Source organism: Drosophila virilis, chromosome 5 (assembly GCF_030788295.1).
Source record: "Drosophila virilis strain 15010-1051.87 chromosome 5, Dvir_AGI_RSII-ME, whole genome shotgun sequence".
In the NCBI taxonomy this organism is placed as follows: domain Eukaryota; kingdom Metazoa; phylum Arthropoda; class Insecta; order Diptera; family Drosophilidae; genus Drosophila; species Drosophila virilis.
Window position 1 is genome coordinate 7,289,930 of NC_091547.1, and position 24,569 is coordinate 7,314,498.

At 42.8% G+C, this 24,569-nt stretch overlaps 2 protein-coding genes across 4 annotated transcripts in view; one reads left to right on the plus strand and one right to left on the minus strand.

Moving 5' to 3' along the window:
* The window catches only part of Sema2b (Semaphorin 2b), a 56,981-nt gene that overhangs the window by 4,290 nt on the left and 28,122 nt on the right, over positions 1 to 24,569 (minus strand). For 2 of the 3 annotated variants that reach the window (XR_004304018.2, XM_032436526.2), the window contains exons 3-11: positions 10,104 to 10,191; positions 8,530 to 8,581; positions 5,638 to 5,706; positions 5,265 to 5,375; positions 4,909 to 5,046; positions 4,208 to 4,340; positions 3,668 to 4,024; positions 1,495 to 1,723; positions 478 to 981 (exon numbers count right to left, since the gene is read on the minus strand). Coding sequence is in view for 2 of the 3 variants with exons in the window: in XM_032436526.2 (XP_032292417.1) it covers positions 478 to 981; positions 1,495 to 1,723; positions 3,668 to 4,024; positions 4,208 to 4,340; positions 4,909 to 5,046; positions 5,265 to 5,375; positions 5,638 to 5,706; positions 8,530 to 8,581; positions 10,104 to 10,191 (1,681 nt within the window). In the remaining variant the exon portion in view is untranslated. The remainder of the gene's footprint in view (positions 1 to 477; positions 982 to 1,494; positions 1,724 to 3,667; positions 4,025 to 4,207; positions 4,341 to 4,908; positions 5,047 to 5,264; positions 5,376 to 5,637; positions 5,707 to 8,529; positions 8,582 to 10,103; positions 10,192 to 24,569) is intronic. The other variant, XM_070210444.1, reaches the window with a different exon arrangement.
* LOC6627104 (NADP-dependent malic enzyme) lies at positions 11,672 to 13,902 on the plus strand. Its single transcript, XM_002050808.4, has 4 exons — positions 11,672 to 11,840; positions 11,890 to 12,016; positions 12,077 to 13,276; positions 13,343 to 13,902. The coding sequence occupies exons 1-4, from the start codon at positions 11,797 to 11,799 to the stop codon at positions 13,793 to 13,795; spliced, it is 1,824 nt and encodes a 607-aa protein (XP_002050844.2). The 5' UTR covers positions 11,672 to 11,796; the 3' UTR covers positions 13,796 to 13,902.

Sequence of the window (24,569 nt, forward strand, 5' to 3'; positions counted from 1 at the left end):
GACAGTCAGACAGACAGACAGACAGACTACTTATTGCCCCCACAGTGCACAATGGCCGCCGTGGTGCGTACTCAAAAAAGCGTAAATGCCAAAAAGCAGACTTCAACAGCACATTTTAAAGTGTCAATTTACCGCAGCCATCGCTAACTGAGATGAAGCGAAGTTTCGGTTACACTTCCGATTTCATTATTTGCTTTCAATTTTCATTGGCTGGCTTTAAGACAGCCAACGACGGGCACCAGACTGCCTGTCTGAACGTTTAATCTAAGGTTACGTGTATTTAAGACGTAATGTGCAACTTTTAGAAGTAGACAAAAACAGTTTTAAAGTGAAACTTTGCAGGAATAAGATCGGAACGAACCCAGACTACTATCATATGTCCCCTATGGAAGCAATCGGACATAAATAAAGATTTCTTATGGCAGCATTTCTAAGGGTATTTAAGCTTCGAAGCTTGCGCTTCAAATATTAACTTACCGTCCCTTCTCTGTAGAGTGGTGGTACCAGCGTGTCTGCTTCTTGCGCAGCACGTCGGGCATCTTGACGAAACAGGACAGATGCAGCGTCTGGCCGTAGGAGGAAGTAACACGCTTGCGCAGCACGCTCGTATCGCATATGCCGGACGTCTCATTGGCCACGTCCTGCAGCAGGCCCAGCTGATATGGCCGGCAGGCGTTGACCTCCTTGTCCCAGCCGCAATAGGGATCCGCCACACAGCGGAAGCAGCTGTCGTAGCGACGTGCACACATGGCCAGATCAATTTGCTTCACTTGATGGTCAGTGGCCAGATAAAGGGAAGCCGTCTTCTGGCTGAGTGTCAGCTCCCGTATAGGTTCGTTGCGCGGGGACGCCTCGAAGATGTCCACCAGATTCGAGTGTCGCTGTCCGTAGTGCATGAACTGCACTATCTTGTAGATCTGGCCAGTGCTGGTCGCCACAAAGTACACGAGAAACTCTTGGTTCAGTTTGTCTATGCGTATTCTGCCATAAAAAGAGGGAGACAGAAGGATGGAGAGTTAGAGCAAGAGTTGATAAATCGCACAAGTCTCCTGCTCCGACAGTTTTTGTGCAGCAAATCTCAAATGCACGCGACTTGGCCAAGTTGTTTTTTCTTCCATTTCTCTTTTTTTCTGCTCCCAGCAAAACAAAACGTTTAACTAAAAGCATATCCTGCGGCGCAATGTTCATAAGTTCCGGCCAAGTTATTTTACAAGTCGTTATGTTACACAACAACAGTCGGAGCAGAGCCGGAGACGGAGTCGGAGCAGCAAAAACAGTTTTGCTGTCAGTGAGCGAGTGCTCCCAAATGTCAGCGTTGGGCTGCCTGTTGTCCTGGCTGTGGTTGCACTGTATATAAACTTGGCAAATGTCAACAAGCGCAGCACACACACATGCAGGCGAATAGGTGGCTGGTTGCCAAGAGGCAACCGATGGTGAAGCTGGAGCTGGAGCTGCTGCAGCTCGCTAATGAATACATTTACACATTTTACTTACTTGTCGACAACGAGGCGGGTGAGTATAACGTCTCGTTTGTAAAATACAGGATTGCCAAATTCATGATCGACCGCCTTGTCCATTAGCGGATGTTTGCGTATGAAATTCAACACCGAGTCCGGCAGTGTTGCGGTGTCGTTGTGGCATGTGCCCGGACGTGGCTCCGGCACTTTTGAGTTCAGCACTGGCAACCAGGCGCTGTTCGATGACGCCTGCTCCTTGAACTTGCCTACGCAGCGGAGCGAATGGGACAGAGAGAGAAAGAAAGAAAGAGAGATGGAGTCAGTGTTATATTTTATATGGTGCATAAAAGTGCAGCGCAGAAAAGTATGCTATGTTAAATTTATGTGTGTCAGCGCTGTGGTACATGATAAATTACAGAGCTCTGGGCGCTGATTTGTGGCCCAGCCAGACCGAGACTGGACAAAAGTAAAACAGTTCGAGCTACTAATTACACATACACACACACAGACATATATATACTGAGCCAGCACTTGAAGTGTTTGCTGCATAATCATTTGTTTTTCATAATTAATTGCGTTGGCAATAGCTCTGGAACATTTTTTCACACATCGCTATATATATATATGTATATATATAAATATATATATGTTTTTGTATGTGCGTGTGTGTGCAACATGCCCGCAAACTTTTCATAATGAATTTTAAGTGTATGCCAGATTTTTTACTGCCATTTGCCTGCTAGCGTTCTGTCTGCCTCGATGTGCGTCTGTCTGTCTGGCTGTCCCTTGGTCTCGCTGAGAGAGTTGGCACAACTCCATACACACAATTTTATGGTGTTAATGAACTTTTCAGCAAAGTGCTGACGCGCACTCGAACACACACACACACACGCACTTATACACATATAGCGTGCAATTTGCGTATGCGTTTGGCACTACTTGAATTTGGCAGCTGTCACCAAAATAAATTTATGATAAATATATTTATTATAAATTCAATGATTGCTCAATAATTTGAACTATTCAAAATGCAAATTGCCCGCAAATGAGAATATTTTTATGTGGAGCCATTTTAATTAATTAATTTCGCTACTTTTTAAATGAATAACGAAGTCAAGTTGTCTGACTTAAACTGTCACAAATTCACAAAATTCTTTGAATTTGTATTATTTTAATTAGAAATGAAGAGTAGTAGGAGAGAGTTATTAATAAATTACAAATATTTCGCATGTCAAGGCGTTAAAAATTTTGAGCTATCCGCATTTGCACTTGGTTAACTTTCAAACTTTCCACAGACATTTCGTACCACACGACTGATTAATCTTGCTCTATCGTTCGCAAATTGAATTCAACTGAAAACGCAACGGAAATGAATTTCGAGACTTGCTAGAAAATGAGCAGTTGTTGCTGTTGTTGTAGTTCCTTAATGCTGACATATACTAAATTTTCTACACTTGCAGTCCTGCCTTTTGCATGCTCACTGAGAATGGGTAAGTGCATACGACTTTATATATATGCATGCCACATAAGTAGCATGGGTAACTGGGGAGAGTGCCACTGGGATGCAAATATGACATGCATTTCAAGCTGCACGCCAGATTTTGTGCAACCGCCAAATGATTTTTTGTGTGCATGAAACGTTGTTGCATTACAAATTGCATGCGTTTGGTTGCGTGTGGCAGCAGTACGTAAGTTCATGGGGCGTTGTTAGCACCTGTCACGCATATCTTGTTACCGTTAACCAAGCAGCACGCCAGCAGGCAGCAAGTAGAAAACAGCAGGCTGTGCTGCCAGCCGTTTTGTAGCAAATGTTAAAGCATTTAAAGCCGCCAGCAGAACGACCCCTAGTGGCAGCAGGCACATCAATTCAGCTCGCACCATTTAACGCTCAAATGCCAAAGCTGCTGTGCACGACACACACACAAATACCCAGCCGAATGCACACGCAAGCTCCTACACACATGCAGCACCTGTGAGCGTAATTTCTTCCGGCAGCTGCAGCCCTACGTAATGGGAAATGCTGGAAGAAGTCAAACGTAGCCACATGCACGTTCGTAAAAATGGCGCCGCAGAGAATTATTGCCAATGCAATAAATCTCACGCTTACACTTGGCAGACACAGGCACAAGCAACCCCCCTCATACACACCTACACACCTACACAGTCACACATATACACACACACACACACACACCCAGTCACCCACTAACCTTCAAAGGCCGCATTGATATCCCTTATATCGTAGCTGCAGACCGCCGAGCCAATTAATCCGTTTGTATTCGTTGTGAATGTGGCATAGAATTTGCTATCATCGTTGGGCATTTTATAGACGGACTGTATTTCGTTGAAGTAGAAAGGGAACTCGCTCGAGATGCTGCAGTTCATGCGCGCCTTCAGATATGTCGCCCAGTTCTGGCTGATCATGTATTTGCCGCCGCGATCGTTCTTGCAAACGCGAGCCACACGGGAATAGACAGCCTTGCCGCAGTTGATGTACTCCACGGCGTGTTCCCGAAAGAAAAAGTACACAAAATCGCCGATCTCAAAGGAGCCAACAAAGTTCGGTTCTTAAAATAAAGCAAAAAGAAGAAATTAGTTTGAAATATTTAGCCGAAATCGAAAATATGTGAAATATTTCTGCAAACTCTATAACCGATGTAGTATTTATATTTGAAACAATTATATTTTTCATCAGCAAAGTCAGTTGCAGAAACAATTTAATAAAATATAAGATGTTTTACAAAACTTACTGTCCAGTAATTTGGAGTCATATTTGACGGTGCGCTTAAAATTGGCCTCTTTACGTCCATTGGTGAAATTATAGAGATCCGAGCGGAATATAACCGAATCAGCTTTGGTGAATTCAGCATTGGTTCCGGCGTACTGTATACAAAGTAAAGGGAAATGGATTATACAGAAAGTCTGTGCTGGATCGCAAGCAATGCCGGCAAATTAGCGCCAAATATTCGGGAAATTTGATTTTCCAAAGGCAAAGGCAAAATATAGCACACACACATTCACACTGGCACAGAGGCGCACACGCACACACACACACAGAGGCACGCACACAATTACGCGTAAAGTGTAAGCACGTGCCTCCGACCCGATTCTCCGCACAGTCTTTGCAAGTGTTGGGCTGTGCGTGTGTGCATATATGCGTGTGTGTGTGTATGTGCCTCACTCTAATTTAATTTCAGCTGCTTTATTGCGACTCTTTTAAATTTGTTGCCATTTGGCTTCCCATAGCCGCACAGAACTTTGAGCTACCCCCACCTGCTGCTGCTTCCTACTTGCAACTTGTTTCTTTCGTCCTTTGCCTTTACTTTACTTTTGTAATTTTATTACAATTGACATTTTTCCCTTTTTTTTGCGTTCTTTTTCCTCCGGCTTTCTTTTGCTTTTATTTTTCTTTCCGTCGGCATTGCGACTTGGGAACGAGACTTGGACTTACCAGCGCAGGCAAACCAAAGGGATTTCCGTTTTCCACATAGACGGCGGTTGAGTTGTCAGCGGGATCGTAGGGACACTTGCCGATGCCCAACCCTATGCCGGGCACGTACTGGGATCTGGGTAAATGTGTTAAGTTGGCCTGCGAGTGTGAGAGGATAGAGAAAAGCGCATTAGTTGACTTTAATTTTGGAATTTGCTGCTCTTGCTCGCCAAATTAACTTCCAGCTTGACTGACAACCACAATTAGGCGTTGACGAAGCCAGCCCCAGGCCCAGCGACTAATCGTAGCCCCGTGTAACCCTGGGACCTGCCCAATGAATCTTTTATGTAAAATATATATTTGATTCTCTTACTTACGTTTATAACATAATCCTTGGGGTTGTGCGCATTCGTGCCGCAGACGTAGAGCCGATGGCCGTTGAAGTTCATGGGCTGGATGACGCGTATGTGGTTGCGGCATTCCACCTTCTTGATGTGTGCCCAAAATGTGGTTATTGTTTTTTATGCGTAATAGAAACAATTGTTTAAGCAACAAAATAATTGTGTTTGTGTGTGCGTGTTTAATGGATACAATAATGGGACAGACAGAAATGTGAAGGCAATGTATGAGTACCGAATCGAAATGAAGGCCAAAATATTTGCATGCAATTTTGATTAATTTTCTTTGCATGGAAATGGATATGTATGTATGTATACACATTTATCTGTGTTATTTATATCTGTAACAAACCTCTCGCTTGCCCTTGGAGACGCAGTTGAGTATATCGGAGCCAGTGGGTTCCAGTATTAGAACGTCGCGCTGCAATACAAAATAATTTCAAATTAAATTCATAAGCAACACAAATATGCATACATATATATATTTTTTTTCTAAATATTTAAAGCGCTTTCGCTGTCAACTCGCAGTGTTTTTTATGCTTCTGCCAATGAGATACGCTTAACAAATATTCCAAAAGTTTATTGAAAGCGTGATAAAATTTCATGCTTATCAAGAAGGCGACAGCCAAAATAACAACCACAACAAAAGAACGCGCAACAATTGAAGATTTTCTGTATTCGCATGTATGTATGTGGGTGTGTGTGTCTAAGTGAGTGTGTGGGTGTGCGTGGGCATATGCTCCAAACACGTACAATCATGGCGCCCATCTCGTGCGCCAGTATTTGTGTACCTCAAATGGTATATATACATAAATGTGTATGTATGTACACATTTGTGTACCCTAACAGAAAGTGTTTCAATTTTGCCAAGAAATATGGGACGTATTAATGGAGGAGTTTTTCTGTTAAGTATTTTGTTCCCATTCTGCCTATTCGATATGACCATATCCTTCTGACTGTTTCTATTAAATCTAGTCTGCAAGTGTAATGGGAGTGTAGATATATTAGATATATCAGAAAGATGATTGTTCGAAAATTAACTACATGCATGGAGAACTTAATTGTTTTTTTATTCCAACCCTATATCAACCCCATATCAAATCGCTCTACTATGCCAGTTTTCTGAAAGTGTATTTGATATTGGGCGTGGCGATAAATTCCTTTTTTTTCTTATTGTGCATGTGCCTGGCGAGGCGGGACTGCTCTTTATTTTTTAGCCATTGTTGTTGGTATTTCGCTCACGTTGAGCATTTGTTTATTTAATTCGATTTTCGCTTGCACTTGAATTTTAAACGCCAACGCGAATTATTGCTGAAAATAACTTGAAAAAAAAGTTTTGCCGAATGGGAATAGAAAAAGCAACATAACATTCCCGCACGTACCGTCTAAATAACTTTTTTTGTTCAGTTAGGGCAATCGGTACTGTGAATACTTCGTGAATTCAATGCGTCTCATATAGAAATCTACGAATTGACACACTTTGCGCTGCGGTCATGTGGACACAATATCCTGCCCTGTTGACAGTTTACAGTTTGCTCGCCTGGCTGACTGGCTGCACTTTAAGCCACCACTCTACTCTGGGCAACGGGCTAAGTGCAGTGTGATTCAACTTGAAACGCAATTTGTGCAGCCCGGAGCCGAGCAGCACGAATCGGGTCTAGGAGGAGTTTAGGAATCAGCACAAATAATTGCTGCTGAAAGCATTTGCCGCCGCCTGGACAAAGTGGCGCAAGGATGACTCAAAAGATGTGGCAAACGGCTGAAAATGGTTCGTCCAGTTTTCCCAGTTCCATTGCAAATGCGAAATGCAAGTGGGGGAAAAACGAATTCGAATGCGAATGCGAATGCAATGAACTTGAAACGGAAACGGATATTGATAGTTGAAGACGAAATCATTAAAGTGCAATTGTGCGCCTGCCCCTGGACAAGTGAGGGTGGCTGTCTAGATCTTTTGCAACGGATGTGAAGGCGAACAGGCAAAGAAAAAAACTAACTTTTTCGAGTTCGATTTGGCAGCCAGTTCCGAAAATCGTAAATCGCAAATACTTCATGGTTTTAAATCACTTTGCTTACAGTACTTATACTAAATCTTGCAAACAAATATCGATTGACTTGAATTGATTGATCTAAGTCAATTTATTGCAACGTATTTGGTTTGCTAAACAAAAGTATTCTTAATATAAATAATAAAAATAATAAACAATTTATAAATGCAAATTTTCTTTGAAAATGTTTGCATGTAAAAATAGTTGGCTTAAATATGTGGCATTTATTATAAATATTTATTTCTTTTCAGGAATAACTGATTTGTATACCCCGTACCTATAGCAAATTATACGAGAGGTATATTAAAGTAGGTCAATCATTAATTTAAATTTTAAATGCAGGCTATAAGTGCTCCAAAATGGACACATATATCCATACGATAGCTAGAATATCTAAATTTATTGTGAGGGCTTTCATATGCTAGAAATAGAAATGAGTACACATGTGAGGTACGCAATATAGAATCGTAGCTGGGTACAGAATATCTGCTAGTCTGGTATCTTGATTGATATTTCACTATTTTTATTCAATAGTAAGAAGCATCAGTTTACAAATGAATAAGTACACCAAATTCAGAGAAAACACTTTAAAAAAAGTAGAAGCCTCACAGTCAAGCATATCCAAAAACAAACATATGCTGCAGGTTTGTGTATACTTATAGAGAGCATGTCATAAAGTGTGCGAACACAAACAGAAACCAACATACAAACTCAACAAACATCTTTACAGTCTGTCTGGCCAGGTGAAAAGCCTGTAAGTGAACTTAACCTGTTAGTACGTGTGTGTGTGTGTGTGTGTGTGTGTGTGGTAGTATGTCAACAACGGTATGTCTGGCAAGCAACACTCAAGTGGCTAAGAGTGTCTGCATGTGCAGGTGTAAGTGTTTTGTGCATTTACATGCGCACTTATAATACCCGAGTCGATATAGCCAGGACTGTCAGTCTCTTTGCACAGCTTCGTTATTCTGTTGCAGATAGGAAATATGTCGGAACTGACAGAACAAACCACTATATCATATAGCTTCCATAGAAACGATCGGTCAAGAAGTCAACTTTTGTGTGGTAGCATGTAATCATAATAGCCATATACAAGTGTATTAAGATTTCGGCATGCCGAATTATTAGTTTCTTTTTTTAATAATTTTTAATTTTTAAGCTGCAGTCAATTCTGACTTGACTTGAATGTTCACTTTTCTTACCTCGCATATCGATTGGCTGATGTTGCGCAGATTTAAGCGAAATATGCGATCCCTGCAAGAGACAACAAAAAATATAGATTAGGGCTGGTTGTATTTTCCTTTTGTTTTATGGAATACTTGTGTAGATATGTGCCTACTCGAGTGACACTTGAGCTAATCCCGCGCTCGTGCTGTGACATACGATAAGTTAATGCTGTGCTGCAAAACGCAATCAGCACAAGGGCGTGACATTATGCCATCACACACACAAACACACACACACAGATTCACGATTCGTGGAGACACACAGATTCAACAGCGGTTGCCGCTGAGCAGGAACCGTCAGCTTGTCAGTTGGTGGCATCACAGGAAAAGCAGCTAGATTCGAGAACGACTTTGCCTGCCGTCAAGCAATTGAAATTGTCTTTTTGCTGGTTGTATCTCTGTCAGCCGTGTGGGTGTGTGTGTGCGAGTGGGTGTGAGTTTGTGTTTGGTATTTTGAAAAATCGTTGCATTGCACTTGGCTGAAGTGTAGCATATTTTTTGGATTTGACGCACCTGCTCGTCACCGGTGCCCTGTTACGTTTATTGCACTGAATGGGTCCGTGATTGATTGATTGATGGATTGATACATCGATGTCGCAATATTGCGGCTATAGACCAGGCCGAGATGGGGGCAAGCGCCCAGAAATACCGGACCAACTTTAAGCGACAAGAACATTTGCAATGGCAGCACCCACTTTCCGGCTACTCGAAAGTTTTTTTGAGGCTCAACTGAAAAAAGGGGAAACGCGTCGACGCCGAAACTCGACGCTAAAGTGTGTTTTATGTAGTTGCCGGCAGAGTTTTAGGCACCGGTGGGGCCACCGAGGCCAGTGAGGCAACCCGAACAACTCGAAACCATTAATCTTCATTTCCAGACTGGGGCCACAGCCGCAGGAGCAGTCACTGATGATGCCCCAGCGAAGCTGCCGGAGACTGCGGGGCTGCGTTGGAAAAATGGCGCTCGAGTCAAGTGGTAATTTTGGTTACTTTGTTTGGCTGCTTTTAGGGGGCGCAGTCGGAGACCACAACTGTTAAAATGCGGCCATGTTCAAGTTGCGGCAGACAAATGAGCAGACGACGCCGACGACGACGGGCATTGTCAAACTGAGCTGGAGAACTAACGAACTGCCCTCTGCCCTGTGCTCTACACTCTGACCTAGACCGACCCGACCCTTACCCTTACTCTTCGAACCGCACGTCAAGCATTAATTCATAATTATGTATGCCGACAGTGCTGGCAACAACTCTCGACCCTCGGACGTAGGGACGTCCAAAATGAAATATGCAGCTCAAAATGCGTTAAAGCTTTTGAGTAGCTCTGCTTTTAGCCCCAGCCGGAAGTTCACACAGTCACAGCGGAAGTTTGTAATTATCGCTCACAGATGCGTTAGGTCAAATGCTCGCTGAACCGAAACGAAACGAAACGAAACGACACGAACCGAACCGAACCGAACTGAACTTGGTCTGCATAGTTGGCCGCATATTTATGCAGTTATAAATCTAGCACTTATCCTTAAAAATCCTTGTCTATATCTGTACTGGGTACTTACATGGCGCCAACATAGAGCGCGTTGTTGCGCTCATCCATATAAAAGGTTTTGTAGTGCAGCGGGCCACAGCTGAAGTCCTTGACATGCTCTGCAAGAGTCCGAAAGAGATATGTGTGATATGAGTATATAATATATAATGCGCATACGCCTCGTGTTTCACTTATAATAAAATAAATGCAAAAGCCAACAAAAGCTCAGCATGTTTAAAGGTCACTGCTAGGGGTCGCGCTTGTCAGCCAGAATCTGGACCTGGACCTGGGACCCTCTGCAGATTTCAACTCCAGTTAATTAAAGTTTATGCATCTATCAATGAAACTGTCAGCAGCAGCGTGTGTCAGGCGTACAAAAAACTAATTAAACTATTATAATTTAGCTGAGAAAGTTAATTTATGGGGCGGCTGCAGGCGCAGTAGCGAGACAAAAGAAGTCGTCTATAAAACAAGAACAATACGCACACACACGCGCACACACATGCACAGCTGTTGTAAACAAACAGGCAAAGCATGTCCTTGCAGATTTGACAGCCACTGCGGCCCAAGTGTCACGTACTCAGAAATATCACGTGCGCCGCATCCTCGAAATATGTATGTAGGTAACACCACTGTCAATGCCATTAACGAAAGATTGAGGCATTTAGCTAAAAAATTTTACGACATTAAGTTGTCAACTAATTTGGCGCAATTAGTAGGCAACAGACAATGGTTGAGCGGGAGGAACGGGCGCCGCAAAGTAGGCAACTTTTTTTTTATTTCCGTTCTGTGCTCTGGCAAATCCTTTGATGGCAGCGCTAAGAGTCAATTTGTGTTTGCTTTTCCCCATTTCATGCTCTTTTTCGATGTCAACATACAAAATAAAACACCAACTAATGAGCAGCCCGACTGACAATGGGTCTTTTCTGGTCCAGATCCCTAAACTTGTGCCGCCATAAAAAGAAAACAAGCAACAGCAATAACAACAGCTACAGCAACAATAATGGCAAAACACGCTCATTAAAATGAGCAAAGCCTTAGACATTGACTTGCCACTGATTTGCATAATAATAGATACATAATGAATAATAAGTAAGTATCTATGTAAATAGTAATTTTCCAGTCTCCGCTGGCTTGCTGACAAGATGACCCTTATGCAAATTAGTCATTGTTGACCAGGCCAGAGCTTGAACTTTAAGAGCATTCTTTTAATGATTTCTAATTTGTTCTTTTTATATTTCATGTCCATTCCGTTCTGTCAGTTTACTGAATTAACTTTATTAACCATTTTGAAATGATTTTATTATTACTTATATTTGTTCCCTATTCAAATCAAAAATAAACAAATGAAGTAAGGATATCAGGAGAAAGAGATCTTAAATGAGAAAGATAGGGCCATAATAAGGCAGCTGGAGTAAGTGTTCAGGCCGCACCTTATCAAATGAACAAGATTGAAAAAAAAAATGAATTTAAAATTACAATTATTGCTCCTACAGCAATGACAGTTGTTGTTGCCTCTTCAGCCGGGTGCTGGGTCGAGCTACAGCGAGAGGTCCAGCCAGGCAATTATGAAAAATTTGTTTAATTTACACATTTTCTAGATCACAAAGTTCACATGGCTTTCCTTTATAATTTCAATATTTAACTACAGTTTTTTCTTATTTGGTTGAATGCATATATTTTCAGCGGTATTGACTTAACATTGGGCTAAATTAACGTACGCGATGGCTTATAGTCAACTGTTGGTTGGGATTAAACGTAATTTTGGGTAAGCCCTTAGCGCATCTCTCACATCTTATTTACAGCTCTCATCACAGAGTTTTATTGTGCGCCAAAGCGCAGAAGTGCAAAATAAATGAGTGCCCACGCCTGCCAAGGCGTTACAGGCATGCGAATGTCATAAAAGCAGAGTATCGCAAGGTCACAGATCCGCATTACAACAAGGTGAGCAACATGGGATTGTATATTGAGAAGTAGTTCTTAAAACGGGCTACCAATAACTAGGGCATGGGATATACGCATGATGAACGCCAAAAACTGAATGTAATTGGACTCTTTCCAAGCGCTTATCGCAGCGAAGCCGAGCAGATAAGCGCTGTTAATGCCAATTTTCATGCGCAGCAGTCGGATCTTGCCCGTTACCTTTATCTGAGAACGTTGCGTTCTCGCCAGGAGCGCCTTTATTATCGCTTTGTCATCGAGAAAATCGAGGAGGTAATGCCCATTATATACACGCCCACGGTAGGCGCGGTATGCCAGGCATTCAGCCTGATCTACCACAGTACCATGGGCCTGTATGTGAGCAAGTACGATAAGGGCTACATGACGGATGTGCTCAGTAACTGGCCGAACACGGATATACGTGCTGTGTGCGTTACAGATGGTGAGCGAATACTCGGTCTCGGTGATCTGGGCGCCGGTGGCATGGCCATATCTGTGGGCAAGCTGGATTTGTACACGGCGCTGGCAAAAGTACCACCCCAATACCTTATTCCAGTTGTCCTTGATGTTGGCACCAACAACCAGCAGCTGCTCTCCGATCCCCTGTATATTGGCGTGCGCGAAAAGCGTTGTAAAGGCAAGGAGTACGAAGATCTTGTGCAAGAATTCATGGATGCAGTTGTCAAGGTTTGGGGCTACCAGACGCTCATCCATTTCGAGGACTTCTCTACGCCGAATGCCTTTAAGTTTATCAATATGTACCAGGACAAATATTGTAATATCAATGATGATATACAGGGCACAGCGTCCTGCGGCCTGGCTGGCTTTCTTGCCGTCGAACACATCACAAAGAAACCACTAAAAGATCACACTGTCTTATTTGTGGGCGCTGGCAGCGCAGCGCTGGGCATTAGCAAGTTGCTGGTTAAGGAGTTGATCAGCCGGAAGTTAAGCGAAGAAGAAGCTGTCAAGAACATTTACATAACCGATGTAGAAGGTCTCATAACCAAAGATAGACAGAAATTTGATATACCAGATTTGAAGCTATTTGCCAAAGACAGGCCTCCCGTTAAGGATCTTGAGCAATTGGTTAAGGAAATTAAGCCGTCGATTTTATTAGGCGCCACAGGTCAGGGCGGCATCTTTACCGAAAACATACTGCGTATTATGGGAAGCGAGAACGAACATCCAGCTATTTTTGCTTGTTCGAATCCGACAAACAAAGCAGAATGCACCGCCGAGCAGGCATACAATTTTACAGAGGTAAACAGACACATACTACTACTCTAACAAATACTATATGTGTGCCATAACTACTTTTCACTTCAGGGTCGCGCATTGTTTGCCTCCGGCTCACCCTTTCCGCCGGTTGTTATCAATGGCAAACGGCTGATACCAACGCAGGCCAATAACGCGTTTGCCTTTCCTGGCATTGCCCTGGGTGTAATGTGTACCCATCCTCGTACAATATCGGATGACGTTTTTCTTGTAGCGGCCCACGAAATCGCCAAATACTGTAGGGAATTTTACCCAAACGACGCTGCGCTTTATCCACCCATTAAGGAAGCTGCAAATGTGGCCTTTAGCGTAGGCGTTGCTGTGGCAAAATTCTTGATAGACGAGCGTAAGGCAAATGTGTATCCGATACCTACGAATGTTTGTGAGTTTGTGCAGAGCTATCAGTACTACACGGAACGCCATGCAACTCTACCTTTGACCTGGGAGTACCCAAATATGTCTGCTCCCTTGCCTAAAGGCGACGATAAAGATTGCAAAAATTAAGTGGGAGAATATATGTTCACATTTACATTTATAAAATTGTAGTTCCATAGTTCAGACTTTCTGTTATTATTAAATTCAGAGTAGCAGGTCTAGGTGAATATTATGAATATCGTTAAGTATTTATTTAATATGGATCCCGGATAAGCTTGGACAACAATTGGACAAACAATTGGAGCAGCCCATTGATCACTTAGCGACAGACGTAGCCAATTAACTAGTCATACAAGCACCTGATTAACTATTTGATATGGTCATAGAAATTCTCCCTTGTAGAGCTCTCCAATGTGCATCCTTCGACCCAGTCATTGTTAAAATTTATTTTAACCCACTGAGGCTGTCCTCAACCTGAACGTTTGTCATGTTTAAGCAAGGTGTCTGTAATTAACCATCATGTGGTCACGGCCAAAGGCGAAAAATGGCCCAAGCCTTTGTTATAGCATAATATGTGTGCTGCTGTACTTTAAATAGTCGAACGCGTCAGAATGCGCCACATGGTGGCGACAACAATAGCAACAAACGCGACCCAAATAGCGTTGGGAAAATGCTGGGAATTTTAACGTCATTATTGTCTGTCAGTGCGACATTGACATATGTATGCACGCCCGTAACACAGATACACACCTACACAGAACCACATGCCCATATGCATGTGTGTGTTCGCTACTGCTTTGCATATAAAATAAGACGAAATGTGTGCTCACCAAAAATGTCAATCAATTTTTTTAAACGTCCTGCGTACATATATTTGTTTTGCAACCTCCTCTGGCATACCCTCTACCCACTCTGTTGCTCTCTCTGTCTCTCTGTCTCAGTCAGGACATGCATGCATTAAAAAGCAATTGGTGTTAAAGGAGCAGTCACGTTGTCTGCCTGTCTATCAGCCTGGCATGTGGTTGCAGCTCCCCTTGCCTGACTGCCAGCTCGGGAGACCCTACTCCAGCACCAACTGGTGTGAAAAGGACACACACACACACACACACACACACACACACAAACACATTCACATACAATACCCGTTAAAATATACAAAGAAGACGCCAGCTCGATATGGAGGAAAAAAAAAAGAAGGAAAATGTAAAATCATTTTCTTCAACTGACAGCTGTCAAAATATTTGCTCTCTGTCAACGTGCGCTGTTGTTGCTGGTGTTGTTGTTGTTCTTGTTGTTGGCCAAGCTGCGTCTTCGATTTTCCATTCAACTGTGTGAATGTGGGTGCGTGTGTGTTTATGTATTTGTGTGAAATGTCCCTGCAAATTTCATTTTAATATTCATTACTTCACACTATAATGCTGAAGGTTATCATTGACCGGACCCGGCTGCTCTGTTTCGGGTCTCCTTTTTTCGCCGCACTCATTTTCCATTTTCCATTTGACCTTTTTTCTTCCTTTAAAGTGTGAGGGGCGGTGACTGCACTTAAGCTTTAACAAAATATAGACATTGGTGAAATAAAATAAAAAATGCAAATCTTATGTTCTCAGATCCTTCAAGCCGTTACGCCCACGTCGCAGCCATTGGTTCCGCTCGGATCCAGTTGCCATGGCTTATAGAATTTAATTGCCTATAAAAAGTGTGCGGCTTGTTGCTGAACCGGCGAGACCCAGCTGAGTCGTAAATATTGAGTGCCCAAAGCCCAAGGCAATGTGCCCGAGAAGCTGTTTCCATTGATTTGTGGAGCGCGCAAAAATAAACGCTTGAATCTAAATGCCGCTATCAGAGGTTAAGCACTGTTGGCCAGCGACACGCTCGTAGATTATATAGTGCGTCAGCATATAAATTTCATGGCATCTAAATGCAATAGGTCGTGTGCACTCCCGGCCTGTTCGGGTTTCAATAAACAAAACAAGCTACAGTCGGATGCCGAATTTTCGAACCATTTCGAATCAAACGCAAGTCAAGTGCATTAAAAGCAGCCAAGCAGGCGGCCAAATCCTTTTCACACACATCTACAGATATTGCAGCCGTGTCCTCCTACTGTTCATGAGCCTGTGCATCAAAGTGATTGCTTTTCTATATAGAAAACATACACAGACTGTGCACTGACTTATCGAGGCGGCATAAATTTGAAGTCTTTTCGCAAACTGGGTCACCAGTTTATTATGCAAATGCATTTCCAGTAATGTGTGCGAGTATACAAAAACAAATGAATGTTCAATTATATGTAGGCTGAGTGCGTGAGGGAGCCTGCTCACGGTCAAGCAATGCAATTGATTAAGCTTTCATTGCGTATACGCAGTGCTGTGCACTCAAGTCGTAGCTCTAAGCTGCCCTCTAATAGCACATATTTCTGCCCAAAAAGCGTTCATCACTGTTAGCCAGTGCATCAATTGGGTCAACTGGGTTGAAGCGTATCAAGGGTCAAAGCGAACTTGACTGTGTACAGTCGATAAGTAGCCTCAATAAACACAAAAGCCTACTCGGCAACTGATGCTTATGCTGATGCTGATGCTGCTGCTGTTCAGACAGAGGCCGTGCCCTGGCTGTGACTGCTACTTCATCTTTTTTAAAGATTTTCATTTATCTGCCCCGACAAACGCTGGCCACAAAGATAACGCACACAGCGCCAGCAACCGCCCGAGTGGAACGGCAGCGGGGGCAACAACAACAAAAAATAAAAAAACGTAAAGAAAAAAAATAATGCCGCACTTAAATCCATTTAAGCGAATTTTTCAAGCATTAAATTTGCGTTTACGTTACGTATACTTAACTTCCAACGGCAACGGTCCCACAACAAACACGTGCAACAGACACAACGCAAGCATCAAGCAGCATGCGGCTTGGGGCAGCCAACTGGCGGCAGGTAAAAAATGCCACGGAGCTAAGAAAAATTCTCGTATATTTTTCTTTTTCTTGGAAAAGGCCACTGAAAATGTATTTGCATCATTTGTTTCAGCAGTTTTCAGAGGCGCGCTCTGCTCTGCTCTGCTCGGCTCGGCATATTGGCTAAATGCATTTTGGGCCAGCATCAAATCGCTTTTTGTGTTAGCCAAGGCATGTGTAGGCTCTGTTATTTGTATGAGTATTTGGCCTTACATTTCACTTACTCAATGGCCAACGAGCAGTAGCAGCAGCAGCAGCAAAGCAGACGCATTCATGCGTTAGCTGCTCGCCTTCAAGTTCTGGGCAACAATTCTGGCTTACATTGTTGTATTTGGTGGCCATGTAAATGACTGGCTCTGTCTATTGCTTGGGCGCCCGACCATACCTCAGCACGCTTTTATTGTTGTTGTTTTTTTTTTTTTTTTTTTTTTTTTTTTCAGTGAAAAATATTCTTATCTGTGCTTTGCATGCCGCACACTCTCCGGTTTTTCCAGACGAACTGAGTCAGCACTTAATTTTTATTTGATTTTACTTCAGTTTCTGCCAGCTTCGTTGCGCCTGCCACTCTCTTGAGAGGGGCAAGGAGCAAGTGCGTCATTTTTTATGGCGTTAATTTTACAATGATTGGGCTCCAAGCACTCAGAACTTGCAGCACAAAATGGCGGCCAAATTCAAAAACAACTCAGCTGCGGCGCAAGCCAAATGGCTTAGAAATGGCAGCTGCGGCAAGAGCCACTGACAAAGTCAACGTTATTAAGACAAATGCCATTGTGGCAAGCAGCATGCCAAGCAGCCAAAGGACAACAAGAACCAATTACTCTATGCGAATAGCCAAGAAAATCAGTTCATATAAAGACAGCACTCGCAGTGGCAACAGCAGGTGTTGACATACTTCAGGTTGACTTGGCTAGCAGCTGACATCTCTTTGGGACCCGCAGACTGAGTCCTACCTCGCTCGGGTGCGTGCTCGTGTTTTCATTAGTGTCCCAGTTAGTTTATGTTTCTGATTTTATTTTGTCTGCTGTGGCACTGCGATTCACCAGCTAAGACACTATCTAAAAATTAAAGCAATGTTTTTTGCAGAACTCATCTTAACGCAGGAATTTTATTACAAATATTATGAGCGTATAAACTCTACCGCCACAATATTGTATATATATTCCTCTTTGAAATTTATTGGTTGCTTGTCAATCTACTTATTGCTTAACTTCACAATTTAAGGATTTTTAGTTAATTTAATTGTTGAACTAGGCTAATTTTTTCTCAGTGTAAGCCTGGGGCAAAACTTGAACTCAATCAGTTGAATTTGAGCTTTAATTGCGCACGTCTGTGTGTGTGCTATGTAACATATATGTTACTATGTGTGTGTGCGATTGTGTGTGTGTTAAATTGAAGGTGCATTAGCTGGCCTTCGGCTTTAAGTTGTGCTTTTGGTGGCCATGCATCAGGCTTATCTGGTCCGGCAGCAGAAACTGTCGCACAAATCTCAGACCATTTACCAAAGTCAGTTGGGTCTGTTCACAATCGCTGTTCCAAACCAGAGCCATGTGCAAAAGTGTGTGTCTGTGTGTGTCTGTGTGTGTGTGTGTGTGTGAGTGTAGAAATGTGTGTTCGATATTTAACAGCTTCCAGTTGAGCGAAGCTCGGGCCATATGCAAAGATGCAAAGTGTGCGCCAACTGCCTGTTGGCTTAAATTTAGCTTTGCCGTTGGCAAGTTTGCTCAGCGCTTTGTTCGAGCACATCAACTTGCCGCAACATATACATAAGTATATATACACAAATATATATATATATATATATATGCACATTTAAATGCATGTGTGTGTGGGTGTGTGTAAGAACAACAAACGTTCGGTACAAATAGCTGGCTGGCACTGTAAAAATCCAGTCAGGTAAACAACGATGGCGGCGGCGGCGACGGGTGCCAACAGTGACGTGTAGAAGTAAGCACCTGGCATTTGTGTTGAGCACGTTCGTACCTTATGCGGGATTTAGTTTTAGACTTCATTTTACTGCGCTGTGCTTTTGGTTTCATTTTGCTGCTGCTTCTTTATGCCATTTTATGATGGCCGCAAAACCGTACCGTAAAAAGCAGCGCCAAGCGACACAGAGACACACACACACATAAAGTGTGAGAGATAGACCGGGAGATAGACAGAGATATGTATGGTAAAACAAGAAGGAACAGCTATCTACGTCAAGCCGAAAATTGAATACCCTTGCCTAGAAGTCCTTTTATACCAGCACTTTTTTGATTGAGCCTAACAGATTGTTCCTGTAGACGCCATTTGATGGAATTTCAATTTTACACAGCTTAGTACATATATTACGGGCATAGTTAAGCTATAGCAAAAATTTCTTAAATAATTTGAATGTGTTTTGATCAATTGTATTTATATATGATATAGTAGCCTAATAATGATAAGATTTGAAATGCTGATCATGAAGATATAAACTGTAGGTAAAATCGGAGAAGTCTATGCGTTACACAAGACATGACGAAAATAAAATACTTGTAGCAAGGGTATAATAAAGCCATAGACAAGCAGTCAGCCTGCCAGTACTTGAACTAAATACACACACACATACAAGCGTACATTAAGATATAGTTCATACCATAATGCACAACAGCCAGTGGCAGTAGCAGAGACAGCACTGGGGAGACAGGGAGCAAGGCAACTAGACAATGCTGTAATCTAAAAACACAAACGTGCAATTGTGTTGCTGTAAATGTGGCCAAGAGTAAGACCGTGTGTGTGTGTGTGTGTGTGTGTGTGTGTGTGTGTGTGTGTGGGTGTGTGGGTGTGTATGTGCACTCGACACGAAACGGCGTGGGAATATATTACAAGTTGGCTGCCGCCATTACCAGAAGTATGTCAGTGGCCTGCGGCTGGAGTCAATGGCAGCGACAACTTAAAGCAAACTAAATATTTAAACAGGCGCCAAAGCAATATGCAACATAAATAGAAGCCAACAGAAAGGCCGGCAGTCGGGTCGTGGCTCTGATGATCCTTGTCTGTCACTTGGCTCATTTGGCTTGCAGCACAGATCGCACAGATGTGCAGCTGGGAAATAAACCGAGGCAGGCAATTAGGAACGACCCTGGACAGACGGACGGACAGAGCCAGACAAGGCTCAAGTGCATTATAGCCATAAAAGCAGTTGGGGTCAACTTCACTCAAATCAAGCACAGGCAAGACGAACGTGTCCAACTTTAAGTCCAATTGCAGTTGGCCAAACAAAAAGCAAACTACATAATTCAGCAGAAAATTTTATGTCTTCATCTTGGAGAGTCGGCAGCTCAAGGCGAGCGTGTGTGTTAGTGTAAGGTTCAGTGTGTAAGTGTGTGTATGTGTGCAACTGCAAGAGGAAACATTAGCAAGTCTAGACACCTACGTCATGCGTCATGGCAGCCCAAAAACGTGAGCAGGAAAAGCGCTGATGTAAAAAAGAAAGCCAAAAATTGAGACGTCAGGCAGACAAGGACGTGGCCCGACAGCCAGACAGCCGGCAAGAGGCCATGGCCAGGAAAAGTCTCAGCGGCATGTCTCAAAGCCAAAGGCAGTAGCAACAGCAGCAGCAGCAGCAGCAGTAGAATCGGGATGCAGAGAGCGGGGGCACAGGCGAATGGCAAATGGCAAATGCATTGCGCCCATTTCCGAGTAGAAGAAGGGGTCGAAGTCGAAGCTGCCAGAGAACCTTTGGCTTGATTAATATGCTGAAAAATACGCGTCCCGACTTCCTGGATTCTGGCGCTGCGCTTTTTGCGCCCGAATTCCTTGTGCAGGCGCAAAGTCGATGGTTCTGCCAGCTTCTGGGCGGCTGCTCTTTGACACATGTAAGTAAAATGTCGACACACGCTCACACAAGCACGCATATAGGTTGCCATTTCTATGTAGCTGTGGCATGTCGCATAGCTTTAGCTGCAGTCCTCCACTTAAGTTTTCTACAGAATTTTACGCAAAATTCAGCATTGGCTGTGCGCTGTAAAGCAATTTATAATTAGATTGCATAATTGGAATTCAATATCAGACCACGTTGGGGTCACCATGCATATGTGCCAAGCGAAATTAAAATAAAGCCCTGGCCATATGATCAGACACAGTTGGGCGGCGGGGTCAACATGTTGGGCGCACCGTGAGGTGCTATCGAAAATTCATGAAAATGCAAGCATGATAAAAATTTTCCAATTACCGATTTTACATATTTCAAAACACGAGCATAAATATTTATAGCGAAAATTTATGAAAACTAAACGTGTGCAAAGATACGCCGCATTCTCTTATACAGGAAAAACCAAAGAGTGTCTCGGTCTATGCAGTTTATACGGGCATGCGGGTACATACATGTACATGTACTATGTAGCTACATATTTTATATTTGCATACATGCACTGAGAAAAACTCTACCTTTTAAAAAGGCTCTGTCGTCCATAATTCCAATTTTTCTATACATTTTCCTTATATAAATGATGCTTCTAGTACATCTGCAAGCCTGGCGATGTACTTCTTCGCTACTTCTTAAATCAATATTTGATGCTTTAATTATTTTATACAAATTCTCATGATGGATTTGGTTTACAAGGACCAGGATTTCAATATTTGACACTGTGTCCAGTTATTAAGTTGTTGTTGAAAACTCATTTAGTTCAGAAAAGTTGTTTTTTTTTTTACTAGTGTAAATTTTTTTCAGTGCAGGCTGTTAGGTATGTACTATTTGCTGTGGGGGCTGGATTTTGCACTTCTTTTCAGCAGCGCCCAAAACAAATACAAAGTAACATGCGATGGCTGCGAACACCGGCAACGAGAGCCACGCTGCAAGGGGACCTGACTCTTGCATATTTTTAGGTGATTTGAATTTTTAAGAGTGTAGTAAATTTTTTTTATATCCCTGGGGTTATGTGTCACTGCACCGCTCTGTGTCATTCTCCGTCCCTCTTCCTCACTGCTATCATCAGAGCTGAGGCTCTGATTGCGCTGGCTGCGTGCTTAGCCGTAAACTATGCTTGCTTAGCTGGCAAATGGCGTTGCAACGGTTTACATTGCCACACTTTCACTCTGAAGCACCTCCGGCAAACCGCAGCCTCACATTCTGCCGTTCGCTTAGAGCCTTTAGGGTGCTTTCTGGGTTTTGGCCCAGCTGCCCACTGAATGAACAACTTGTGACATTGACATAAAGCAGCTCCATTGGGCGCTAGCCCCATTTCATATAGCATACTTTCGAGCTGGCCGCGTTTCGTTGCAACTACGATGCCTGTAAGGAGCGAGCTCTGTGCAGACGTGTGTTGTCTATTTCACGCCTACACAAAATGTTCTTTTAATTGTTGCAGCCACCCGCGCACTTTGCGCTGATTTCCCTAAGCTCACACATGCCTCAGGCATGTACACACACACAAAAGCATAGCTATACACTGGCGCAATTGCCGGCAATTTGTTTTGCGGCACTAAACAACCTGCCCCCGCGCCTTGGCTGCGTTACAAGCGCTAATTAATCTTCGCCACCAGCCCTTGCCCAGGTGATATGAAGTGCACGCCCTGGGCAACTAACGCGCCCAGACACAGCCCACCTGCTCGGCTGCCAGGCTGCCTCGCTGCGTAGCCTGCCCCTTATTGTGGCAGCTTATTTCCGTCATTAATTAAATTACGCAAAAATGTTCAAAAGCACATAAATCAGGCGGCGTCATTCGGGACTTCAAGCTGCCGCTAAAAAACAAAAAAAACTGTTGGCCCGCCCAAGCTGTTTGCTTTTTTAGTGCCCTTGCGGGACGACTATAAATATTTATGCGCCACACCGCTTGCCACGTTGAACGCCTCAAGAACTTCAATTCAAGTTGCGCCTCCAGATTACCACCTGAACCCCCTACCCCTCCCGCAACTGCTCAGATAAACTCATTTAAATGTTAATGCAGCGGAAAAAGTTGGCTTTGGCAACGCTTAAGTTTAGCTCGCATTGCATGCATTTTATTTGCCATTTTGTTGCCCATCAAGTCAATGAACAGAACAGCTGGCCAGAGGTTGGGTTGGCCAGGCGTTAACACCACCACCACCACCACGACCACGACCACCATGGAGGTGGTTGCTATGTACCTATCAGTATACCTATATCTATATCTATAGCGCAACTTTTGCTCGTCTTGGACCAACATGTTACATAGTTTAATAACTGCAACAATGTGTTTAACCCCTGAGCGGGTGCGGTTCGACACGGTGAGGTGCGGTGCTGTGTGGTGCGGTGCGGTGTGGTGCGGCCTGCATGTTAATTAAGTGGAAAAATGTTTGCGCCGTGTTTCCTTTTTTTCTTATTGGGGTGGCGACTTGTACTAGGGGTGGTTGCTAGACGACCCACTGTTGCTATACATTTCATGTCTGTGCCATAATGAAATATCATAAATAATTGAATCATGCACAATTCAAAGTTTTATGAAATCATAATTATATATACAGATGTCGACATACGTAATCAGAAAATGTCATGCTCAAAACAAAAATATATATCAACTGGAAATTGTTAAGTTGTAGCTTTGCTAATAATTTACGAGAACTTAAAATATTTATGGCCAGCAAACAATTTGCTCTTAAAATTGTTTTTAAAATACTTTTGTTTTCGGAATTTAATTTGGGATTGCTGTTGAAAATCGTTGGAAGTTGGAAATGGATTTTTACAGTCTTAGGGCTAAGGCTATCACATTTGACCTGCTAGTATTCGCTGATATTCGCCACAGCTATTTTGCGTATCAATCAACTAATCCGAAAGACTCTTTCTTAAAGACTCTCTCTGATATTGTACTGGACGGGTATGATGCTGCCGACTGCACGACAAGAGTCATCTTCGATTTATTTATTAATAGAAAAATAAATTCAGAGACTAAAAACAAAGCAGGCGATTTCGTACGTATATTACACTCAAAATAAGGGAAAAGTTGCAAAAATAAATGCTATGCATAAAATTATTATAGACTTTTCTTCAGATATTAAATGTAATTGTGCTTAAGGTAAGATTAAGTTCTTTTCTCATGAAAATGGACAAATGGACATCAATTTATAAGAATACCTGAGTATTACCAGCAGGTCTGCGACATAAGTTAATTCATATAATCTCAATCTTTTCATTTAGTGTATTCTTTTCTTCGAATATGTTAAAGTTCGAACTTTTATTTAGTACTTTTACAGGCTGCTGGTGCTACCGTGCTTGCTTTTCTTTTTCTGTGTAATTAACTAGCTAGTCGTGTTTCGTTCTCTTAAATAAGCCGCAGCTTATTTATTTTCCAGGCCATTGGCCTTGCCCCGCCCTGCCAGCAACGAGCACTTGACGTTATTTGTTTATAACACATTTGCGCATCATAATAACCCACATTTCGTAGCACATAGAATGGCATTTCGTGAGTAAGCTGACAGCCATTAACCTGTTAATGTTGCAATTATGCGGCAGAAATTATGTTGCTATTTGTTTTTTTGTTTCGTTTTTGTTGGCAAAATGATGTACAGGAACGAGTCGCCGGCAGTAAGAGCCATAAATAAGACACATTATTAAAGTTGGAAAAACTGAAACTGTGCGTTAAAAGAGTACTGCATAATGATGGCTAGGCAGACACGGGCGAAACGTGCAGCTTGCCTACAAAGTAACTCGACTGAAAGAGGTAAGACATTGTCTCTGTACGTGTGTGTGTGGCAAACACGCTGGCAACATAAATACAAGCGAGCATAAAGTCTCGCAGCGACGGCAATTTTAATTACCCACATTGTAGCAGAGTTTCTTGAATGTAAATACGAGTTGCAAGTTCAAGTAAAAGGATAACAGAAACTCAACACTAGCTAGGTAGGTCTGTGTGTATATATATGTGCTATACAATTATAATGTAGCTCGTTTTATTAAACAGTCCTCAGCTAATTAACGCAAACTGACAGATTGAAGAGCCTTAGAGTACCTGGCAGTTGTCGCATGTGCTGACTTCTTTAT